Raw genomic sequence first — 11,074 nt, 5'->3', positions numbered from 1 at the left:
CTCATATTTTTCCCTCAGTGTGTCATTGCACTGGAGCTCAATCAACTCCATTTGCAGGTTTGTTGGTGCGCTTTCCACGTCAACTCCAAAAGGATTGGCGAGCAGTTCAAACCTGCTTTTTTGAGCTTCAAAGTCAGCAAATCGGCGTCGGAAGTCGGCGGCAAGTATGTTGAGTTTATCAGCAAACTGTGCACTCGGGAACACAGCGGTAGAGAGCTTCTCTTTCATTGTCTGGCAGCTGGGAAAGTGGCTCAAGTTTTCTTTCCGCATCTGTGTCTCCCAAAGGATCAGCTTGGTTTTAAACGCCTTCACTGTACTGTACATATCAGAGATGACACGCCCCCGTCCCTGCAGCTGCAGGTTCATCGCATTCAGATGGCTTGTGATGTCGCACAGAAACGCCATTTCACACATAAATGTTTCATCTCGGAGCTCTGTTGTGTCTTTCCCTTTGCTTTCCATGAACAGACAGATCTCCTCATGCAGCTCGAAACATCTTTGCAGCACTTTTCCTTGGCTTAGCCATCGCACAGCCGTGTGATAGGGCAAGTCACCATACTCTGTATCTAACTCGCCCAGAAATGCCTTGAACTGGCGGTGATTTAAACCTTTGGCCCTAATGAAGTTAACTGCACGCGTTATGATGCTCATTACATGATCCATTTTCAAGGCTTTGCCACATAACGACTCCTGGTGTATTACGCAGTGATAAGCTGTCAGCTCACCTGTGACGTTTTCGTCCCGCATCCTCTCACGTATTCTTGCCACCAATCCACTCCTATGTCCACACATCGCGGGTGCTCCGTCTGTTGTCAATCCCACGAGTTTTCCCCAAGGCAGCCCCATCTCATTTACACATCTGGATACCTCTTCATACAGATCTTGTCCTGTAGTTGTGCCATGCATAGGACGTAATGCCAAAAACTCTTCTGTTATGCCCAGGCTGGAGTCAACTCCACGAATGAAAATTGACAGCTGGGCAATGTCACTTGTGTCGGTGCTCTCATCCGCAGCAAGTGAATATGCGATGAAATCTTTTCCCTTTTCCACAAGCTGTTCTTTTAGATTGGTGGAAAGCTGGTCTACACGTTCAGCAACGGTGTTTCTGCTCAGGCTCACGTTTGAAAATAGCTGCCTTTTGTCTGGGCACACCGTGTCACAAACTTTAAGCATACAGTTTTTGATAAACTCTCCCTCTGTAAAGGGCCGGGCTGATTTTGCAACTTCTTCTGCCACAATAAAACTAGCCTTGACAGCAGCCTCGCTTTGTGATTTGGCTTTTGTGAACAGAGCCTGCCGGGACTTAAGACCTCGTTTTAATTCTTCCACCTTCTGTAGCCTTTGTTCCATGTCCATATTCTTGTCTTTGTCTTTGTGTTTCTTAGACGTTTCATGGTGCCTTCTTAGATTATATTCTTTCATTACGGCCACACTTTCTCCACACAGAAGACACACAGCTTTGCCTTTTACCTCCGTGAACATGTACTCTGCCTCCCACCTGGCTTTAAACCCCCTGTTCTCACCGTCCACCTTCCGTTTAGCCATTATTGGGGAGCGGGGTTGCTGAAAGTTGACATCTGCCCTGAATGCTGATGACTAACGAAGCCGAGGCCCACTTGCGGCGCTGCAGTGAGTTCGCGGGCTACCGTTGCATTGTGGGAAATGTAGTCTTGGTGCGTGCAAAACACAAGCAGGCGGCTGTGGCCTGCGGGCCGGTTCTAATACTAATCAAATATCATCCCGGGGGCCAAGATAATTCATTCGCGGGCCGGATCTGGCCCGCGGGCCTTGACTTTGACACCCCTGCCCTACAGCTACCTAGTCCACCAGAGTATGTGATCTACACGGACAGTGAGTTGGAACAAGCTCGTAGACATTACTTTGAGATGGCCCGCACAGGCAGAGAGGGGGAATGTGTAATGTCCAAGGAGTTGAGTTGCAGGCTAGTGAGGAACACACTCACCAGCATGATTTCCATCCTGAGAGCAAGTCCACAAGGAGAAGAGCTTCAGTACCCTTCCAAACCTGAACTCACAGCCATGGCTAAGAAAGTAGTGGAGTATTATCCCATGTTACAAGACAAAGATGAAGCTGTGAAACATGTAAGTCATTAAAATGTGTGGCTTTTTATTTCTTGCACTTTGTTGATTGTGAAGTACTTAATAATTATTTGAATTCACTGTCATCTCTTAACATTTTGAAAAAAAAGTCAAGGCTTCATCAAAATGATTAAGTCATTCTTATAAAGTTACTTTGTTATTTCCCACAGACAACCATTCACAATAAACTTATAAAGAGGCTTCTGAACGTAAAGTCTCCGAAAAAGAGGCAAGGGCCTGCACAAGAGAGGGGCTGTCCAAAGAAGAGGCGTTGCCTTGACTTGTCAGCAAGTGACTCAGGAAAAGATTATGATGCTGACTCAAGTGACGCAGGTGGATCAACAATTATTTTGGATCAGACTCTTACCAGTTCTGATGAAAATGAAAGTAACTGTAAGTAGAATGGCAACTTAATTTCCATTTATATGGTTCTCTACTCGAAAGGCATATCCACACATTGCTGAATGCATAACATCATGTGCAACATAAAAGTTGTTTGTAATGGACAGAGATATTATGGTCATTTTCTGTCATTCATTTTGTAGAGAACATTTTAACCTTAAAGGCAGCTATATATAGTTATGTGAGCATGTCATTGTCGTTTTCTGATTTATTGTTTGACAATTGTGGTAAGGCACAAAATGCATTTTTGAAAGGACAAATAAATATCTAAAATATCTTCATTAGCTTCCACAGTAGCCCGCTCGGGCCGCCGGCTGCCCAATTACACCGCGGACCAGCGATCCAGTATGGTCATCCGTTCTCCCAACTCACACCAGGGAGCCAAAAAGCAGCTGGTAAAGGCCCTCCACGGTACACTTTACCCAGCAGAGGACCCAGAGCCCGGGGAAGAAGAAGAGGGTAAGTCCTGAGTCTTCCAAACTTTTCTACTTGTGTGTTGTCTGAATATTTTTACAGACATCACCCAGCCATAAGAGGGCTGCTTCTAAAGGGAGACCATGTTTGACAGTCTTATGTGCACATAATCATTTTCATTTTTCATTTTAGTGGACAAGGATAGTCTGCAAGCACAGGCCAGGCATTTTAAGACTCTGCATGAGATGTACAAGAATAAAAAACAAAACAAAGATGCTGTCTCTCAACTCCTTGATCTCGAGTTTGAAGCAAGAAGACTGTTCATTGACAGTGATGTCCTGAAAGTGGAGGACAGGCACACAAAGGTCCTGGATGCCTATCCATGCTTCAATGATCTTCAGAATGTTAGTAAACGACTTCCCATTTTTACTTTTCAACAAAAGTTCCAGATTTTAATACTTATTCACTCTGTAGGTGATGTCTGAGCTGCGTCGCCTCCTGGATAAAGACAACCACAAATACATAGCAGAAGTAAAGAAGAGATGGGACGACTTTGTTGCTAAAGTGCAGTTTTACGGAGTTTCGAAGAAAGCGATGAAACCACCTATGACCCTGAATGGTGGTAAGTCACCTCTTAGTGTCTACAGTGTGTTGGTGAAGATATGACTGTGAATAGGAGTGTGTCATTGATGCAAGGCTGACCAAATAAATCTAAAAGGATAATGCTCTGGGGGCATTTTCACACTATTTTGTTATCTTACCATAAGTAGGATCCCTCTATCACACTTTAAGTTCCTAGCTAAAAGTTGTATTTTAAAACCTATTCACAAACTTGCTGAGATCAACTTTTCACTAAGGAATTAGGAGAAATCCAACTGGGTTGGCCCAGATGACATCGCAATTCCTGAAACAGTTATTGGCGGAATGACGGACGGACTTAAAATTTGTGCGTCATTAATGGCGTCTGATGCAACCTCTGCAGCAGTAGCTTACTAAGTCACAACACCAACCAACTAAACAACAGACATCGGCTACCTCCAGGGAGCATGTCATCTGATGCACCCAAAATTAACCTCACAGTGCATGTCTCCTAAACTTGAATAACTTTGACCTTAAGTCAGTTATATATTTATAGACTTTATATGCATTATCCTTTGTTTCATGTGTCTAAACTGTAGTTATGTTAATACAGATTGTGTGAGCTAAAACAGTTAATACAGTGTCTGTCTTTCCATCCACCTGTTCGCGTTTTCTCTTCTCTCTTCTCATAGTGGAATTCTCGATTGCCTTGTTCAAGGCACTCCCTACACTCTTTCCTTCACCAGCTGCACCGCCTAAGAAATTGGGACATGCCAGTGAGGCATTGATACATGTTCTTCAGGTGAGCAATTGTGTCACATTCAAATCTTGATGTTTTTTTTACTTGTGTCTATAAAGCCATTTACTTCCATGCTTTATCCTTTTTGTAAGTCTATAATGGGGTCGCTTTTCACAATTAGGACAACATTTAACAAAATATGTTGCTGTTTTTTAAGCTGCCTTGTCATGAAAGGACATTCTCTCAGCGGCAATTGATAGTAAAGTTTAAATAATTTAACTTTAAGCGTAAGCACTGTGGCAATTTGGAGCTTGTTGGCACCGTTCCATCCATTGGAAGAAAGCGGCACATCAGTGCAGAGCTGTTTTACTGCTGGTCATGTAAGCCAGCTTTCAGCAGGAGGTTAAGCAATTTGTTTTCATTATTTTATTGGAAGACATGTTTTTGTATTTTCATTAGTACATACAATGGTGCTGTCTTTGGATTCACAAACTACATGCAAAGCATTATAAATTCAATCATAGATGCAATATATACATAATGGTAGTAGAGGGTCTGCTTTAGTAGTTCTATGTTATGGATGTTTATTAGAGTTTTGCTATCTCCTTTAGCCTACAGAAGATCCCACCGTCTACCTCCAGAAGAGATCTCTGTCCAGCCCCGTCTTACTTGTTGATGACTCCAACTGCCTTGTCGCCATAGGAACCACTCCCATCACTACATTTGCCAAGCAAGACCTGCATGAGGGTTTGCTATATCTAATGGCCTATTACTACACAATACATCTCACTTATCCGAAGTGTGTTGCAACCATCCTTTCTGTTATTCAAACAGAAATATTGAAGGACACTATCCATGACCGAGACGCCACAGCCTCATACAAAAAAGCCATGGCTGAGTGGAAAGCTTTCATTGGGGAGTAGATCTTGGTGGTAGTTAGGTTCCCAACCTGTTTCTACAATGCTCACCCGCAATGTCTGTCGAGGTTGGGAGAGAATAACATCCCAGAAAACAACTCACGTACAAAAACAAAGTTGCAATATTCAGCCCATCATTTCCTTCCAGCCCTCCTTTCCTCAAACTGCAGGTAGCTGCACCTTCAAAGTAAGGGTCACTTGCCATAACCACCTCTCTGTGGGCATTGCCCACATTCAGCCAGCAGGATGCCCACCTTTGTTTTGAAGGTGCAACTAGCAATACAAATGTAATCATTGCACTTTACAAATGATCAGCTGAAAATTGCAACTTTGCTCTTTGTAATGTAATTAAAAAGCCAGAGTCATTTTTAGGTCTATATATTGAGTCGTGCCCATTTGCTGGGCACAACTCATGCTCGCTTCGACATATACAATGTGGGTGAGCTAGGTGGTAGTTGGGCTAGTTATTGTTAACAATTGATACTGGTACCAGTATCTGTTTTTGCATTGATACTTTGGACACAAGAGACATGACTTTCTATCATTCAGTGTTTGATAATTTTTGTTAGAGAAAACAGTAATATTGAAGCTCTTAAGTTATAATTCTTCAGTTTTGGTTATCTAACACAAAGTAATGTTGAGTGGTTTTCAATGTTATAATTTAAGTTAAAAATTATCGTCATGATTAATTCATACGTTTTGTAAAATGCATGCTAGGTTCTTGTTTTGAGATCTGTCTACTTGAATTCAGAAATAAACAAATGGTAAAAGAACATTTGACAACTTGTTTTGAGTATATTTGGCTTATACCTGTGCATGGAATAAGTGTTTTTCTGCTTAATTCAGGACATTTGCCACTTTTCTAGCATCCATATATTTCTTATTTCCAGAATTATTATTCTTATTTTAAGAATTCTTATTTCACGCATTCTTATTTCAAGAATTGTTATTCTTATTTTAAGAATTCTTATTTCAAGAATTATTCTTATTTCAAGAATTATTATTCTTATTTTAAGAATTCTTAATAAGTCTAATTATCTCACTGCACTGGCAGATTATTACACTTGTTTCAAGTCTGTATAAACTCAAATCACATATTTTTTTTCTTGTTATAAGATGGATGATTTTTGCAGCATTTCCACCGGGTAAACCAGCTTTTCTGAAATGACCGCTCGAAGGCCTCTGTCCCAATTTTCCTGGCAGGAAAACTTATGTCTGGTCGACACGGCTCATCAAACCCCAAAACGTTAGGTGTCGGGTCTAGCTTGTCAACTGCACCACCTGCCGATGTGTGGCCATGGCTAGCGTTAGCCACAGTTGAACTGCTAGCTCCTGTTTCATCGGTGCTGCTGCTCGGAGGCTGGTGCTCGTTGTTGGTGGTTGTAGACAAATGTCCTCCTGCCCCTGCATCTTTTAATTCAATATGTTTAGCAGATTTAGCGTTGTTAGAGAGAAAAAATTCTGATATCCGTTTTTGCGCCATGTCAGTTACTTGTGTTGTTGTGTGTCACGTTAAAAGTAGCCGACTAAAAACTATCAACAAACTTTTTTTCCACATCTTTTTTATTTTTCTTCCCTGAAGCAAAATAATGTATGATATAGTTTTAAATTATTATTTGAATAATAATATATAATATAAAATATAATCTCAGGCACAATGAAATGAAATAAATATATATAATACAAATAAAATACATTTGCAGGCAGGGGTGCTCCGCTCCCCCTCCCTGCCGCTAGGGGGTGCTGCAGCGCCCTCAGCACCCCCCTTCCTGCGCCCCTGGGCACACTGGTGAAGAAGTTGTCTGTGGTGATGTTGCGACCTGTGTGTCTGAACCCATTGCACAACTGACGGACAGTGTTTTCCCCTACTGTAGATTCTTCTGGACTTCTTCCCCTGGTTGTCTCCCTGTGTGCACAATTCCATCAATTGCATAAGGGGTGCGTGCATCACAAACCCAGAATATCTTTATGCCGTACTTGGCAGGCTTGCTTGGCATATACTGCAAAAACTTGGTCCTCCCTCGAAATGGTACAAGTTTTTCGTCCATTGTGACACAATCACTGGGGATGAATTTCTGCCTGCAGTTGACCAGGAACAGGTCCCATATGTAGCGGGAGGCTGTCATGTGGTCTGTTTCCAGTCGGGAGGCTCTGGTCCTCTTGTCATCAAAGCGCAGCAAACAGCGAATATCTTCGAAACGTCCAATTGACATTGTGGCCTTGTACAATGGGTTGTGTAGAGCAGTGGTTCTCAAAGTGGGGTCCGCGACCCCCCGGGGGTCCGTGGCACTCTGCCAGGGGGTCCGTGAAAAGTTTTCAGAGTCATTCATTTAAATTATCATGATATCATTTTTTTTTCATTTTATTTTTTTTTTACAAAAGGCTTCATAGTTCAACAAATAATATTTTATTTTTTTAATCTAAAATGGTTCATAGATTACGTTCTAATCTAACACATCTATATATTTAAAAGTCAAGCGCGTCACCCGTTACCATGGAAACAACAATATAGTACGTAACTCAGAGAGCGCCACTGCTAGCATCATAGAGATATAACACGGCTAGCATACTACGAAGACTGACAGATTTTTAAAACGACCGGTTACGGCTACAAATGAAGTAAATGAAAAACAAAAAAAAGTAAGGAAATACGTTGAGGAGTATCTCTAATATGGATTTATTGAAGGTGGAAGGGAAACCGAAATGTCTGATATGCCTGCGGTGTCTTGCCAATGAGGCGATGAAGCCTGCCAAATTGAAGAGGCACCTCGAGACCAAGCATCCAGATTATGTAAAAAAAGACCGGGCTTTTTTTGAGAGAAAGGGCGAGGACTACCGCCAGCAACAACAACGGATGGTCAATGTTACGTCTATTTCTGCTAAAGATCAGACGACGAATTTAGGACATGTCTGCTGATATCAAATCACAACTGCTGGAAAGACTGAGAGGGTCTAAATTCGCGGTTCAATTGGATGAGTCCACTGATGTGTCCGGCTCTGCGCGAATCATCGCACTGGCGCGAGAGGAGAGGGAGAGACGCAGAAGTGAGACTGACTGAGATTACTTAGAGCAACATGCATGGGAATAACTAACAATATAATACATTTGTGTATATTTCTCGCTATTCAGATGGTCTGCTGCCTGGTGCTGCTGTTGCGCAATGTGCAGTAGTGTCCTCTTTTCGCACCATGACATTATCAGTTATGAATTTGTTTTTCACTGCTTGAGAAAATGGACTTGTGGCTGAGAGCGTGTGAAAAATGTCAATTGTGTGAGAGTTGGCAGCCCTGTGAACTCGCTTGACATTATTATGTATGAAACTGCCAATCAGATGTATTTACTTATTAATCGAAGGTGCCGGAACGCTGTTCTGGATCGTTCCCGCCCACTTTAACCTGTGTGTGTGTGTGTGTGTGTGTGTGTGTGTGTGTGTGTGTGTGTGTGTGTGTGTGTGTGTGTGTGTGTGTGTGTGTGTGTGTGTGTGTGTGTGTGTGTGTGTGTGTGTGTGTGTGTGTGTGTGTGTGTGTGTGTGTGTGTGTGTGTGTGTGTGTGTGTGAGAGCAACAGAAATGTCAGATACTGTATGTTGCATTTATTGATTTAGTTTGATATGTGTGTCTTAAATTGCAGAGAGAAGCAATCAGCTTCATGGACTGCCTTGCATCAATCCAATATTGTCCAGAGCTGGCTGCCATTACAAGTAGTGGTTTGGGTTTGTAGCAATGCAGTTGCAGTTGTTTAGCAATTTACTTGATATATGTTGCAATGCAGGCATGTGTTCAATTGTTTATAGCCTGCATTTATTTAGTTATTAGACTTTATAAATCATTTAATTTTAACTAAGAGTGAAAGACTTGATGTGTTATCTTTATGTGTGTGTGTGTGTGTGTGTGTGTGTGTGTGTGTGTGTGTGTGCGTGTGTGTGTGTGTGTGTGTGTGTGTGTGTGTGTGTGTGTGTGTGTGTGTGTGTGTGTGTGTGTGTGTGTGTGTGTGTGTGTGTGTGTGTGTGTGTGTGTGTGTGTGTGTGTGTGTGTGTTCTGAAATGCACTTCAAATGATCACTTTTCTCTTGATTTCCCTTTGATATTTTGTTTAGGTACAGTGTTACTTGCAGCTAATTGATTGATTGTTTTATGGGTATTCTGTGTTGAGAATTGAGATGTTGCAAATATTTTTAATACATATCTAATATATTTCTAATACATTTCTCTTGTGTTGTTCTTTCACATAACTAACACTATAGAAGTGTAAAAAATAGGCTACGTCAGATTATTCCAAGGGACATACATGTCAAGTAAATTTTTATTTATATAGCCCAAAATCACAAATCAGAATGAGGGAGTCCATGGTGTATTCTCTATCTAGTAAGGGGTCCTTGGCTGAAAAACAATTGAGAACCTCTGGTGTAGAGGACTCCCAAAGAGCACACGGATTGGTACATCCCAGTTTTTCTCACTTCCTGCAAGAATAATCAATCCAATGAAGGCCATGAGCTCCTGGTTGCTTAGATTTTTCCACTCTTTTCCTCTGTTTGTTGCGACTCTTCTTCCCTCCATGTTTGTGCATCTCAACGCCTCTTCTAATATACTATCAGTGATAAACAGCTTCCATGCATCTATTGGAGAGACGGTGCTAAACCCAGGTGCAGGCCCTGACCGACTTCTCAGTAAATTGTGGCTTGGTGTTTTAGCCTGGGTGGTAGGTAACTCTGCCCAGTAAGAGCCCTTGCGTCTCATTCTGTTGGACACAATATCCATTTCCTCTTCGGAGGACTCAGAGGACTCCTCCGTGTCTGACTGATCTTGTTCGGCAGGGGCAGGTTGGTTCCCAGACGGCCTGACATGTCCAAGTGGACAATAATCTGGATCCTCTACATCTGAGATGTCAGATCCCGAGTCAATCCCACCGATGGGCTCTTCATCCCATCCGTTCAGGATCATATCTCAAGCAACGTCTTCGGGTATCCTAGCTGGCCTCCAAGTAGCCATGATAGTCTAGATAAGAAAAACATAAAAAAGACAATGTTTGAATGACACACAAAACTATAAATCAATATGTAGCTATCGAAGTAAATGTCTGCATTTATATGTAAGTAAAGGCACAGACATGCATATGAGGGGCCGTACAGGCCGTAATTCATACTGGTCCTCTCACGCACATACATTCTCCTTTTACATACATATATTTTCACTCTTACATACATACATTCTCCTTTTACATACATATATTTTCACTCTTACATACATACATTCTCCTTTTACATACATATATTTTATAATATATGCATGTCTGAAGACAATATATGTATGCAAGAGAAGAATGTATGTATGTATGAAGACAATACATGTATGCAAGAGAAGAATGTATGTATGTGAGAGAGAAAGTATAGTGGAAACGGAAGGAGTATGGTTGAAACGGAAGGCAGGTCATTCTCGCGCTGTGATTGGCTCAGAAGGTCGAGCGGGGCGGGCTCATGTTCAGAACTTCGGATTTCAAATCAACATAACATGATGGAGGGAGATGAATCGCGTAGATTGCAGCAAGCATTAGGGGTTTTAAGGAACATTTTGTCAACCCCTGAAACTGTCACATCTCTGTCATCGTCCCTTGAGCGGCAGAGGACAGGCTCACAGGCACAGGAGCAGCACGTTACTAATAACATTTCTCACAGCGCGGTGGAGAGTGAGCTGAGAGAACGTTTCAGACCTGCCAACTCCCAAGTCGCTTCGGCAGGCCAAGCAGATGAAGGAGGACAAACTGGAGGATCTTTGAGATACCAAACTCAGCTCCACTTTGGGAAGTGGAACTCGCGACCAAGGAAAAGGCGAGAACAACGTACATTGTAACTTAAATGGAAGTTGTCAATCTACTAAATTTGAAATGTATGTTTGCTTATTTAGCAACACACTTTAGCATGCTAAGTGG

The 11,074-nt window shown here is 42.1% G+C and overlaps 1 protein-coding gene and 1 long non-coding RNA gene across 2 annotated transcripts in view; one reads left to right on the top strand and one right to left on the bottom strand.

Annotated features, from left to right (window-relative positions):
* Nucleotides 1–11,074, bottom strand: part of LOC307047028 — a 415,414-nt gene that overhangs the window by 49,511 nt on the left and 354,829 nt on the right. The window lies entirely within an intron of this gene.
* LOC307047023 (uncharacterized protein) lies at nucleotides 1,587–5,702 on the top strand (the record flags this gene model as incomplete). Its single annotated transcript, XM_079693729.1, has 7 exons — nucleotides 1,587–2,102; nucleotides 2,270–2,492; nucleotides 2,787–2,960; nucleotides 3,108–3,319; nucleotides 3,390–3,537; nucleotides 4,187–4,296; nucleotides 4,845–5,702. 7 exons carry the CDS (start codon nucleotides 1,587–1,589, stop codon nucleotides 5,154–5,156), a joined length of 1,695 nt encoding a protein of 564 aa, XP_079549855.1. The 3' UTR covers nucleotides 5,157–5,702.

The sequence above is a fragment of the Notothenia rossii genome, assembly GCF_949606895.1.
Source record: "Notothenia rossii genome assembly, chromosome: 7".
Classification (NCBI taxonomy): domain Eukaryota; kingdom Metazoa; phylum Chordata; class Actinopteri; order Perciformes; family Nototheniidae; genus Notothenia; species Notothenia rossii.
This window is presented reverse-complemented; position numbering and strand designations above follow the sequence as displayed.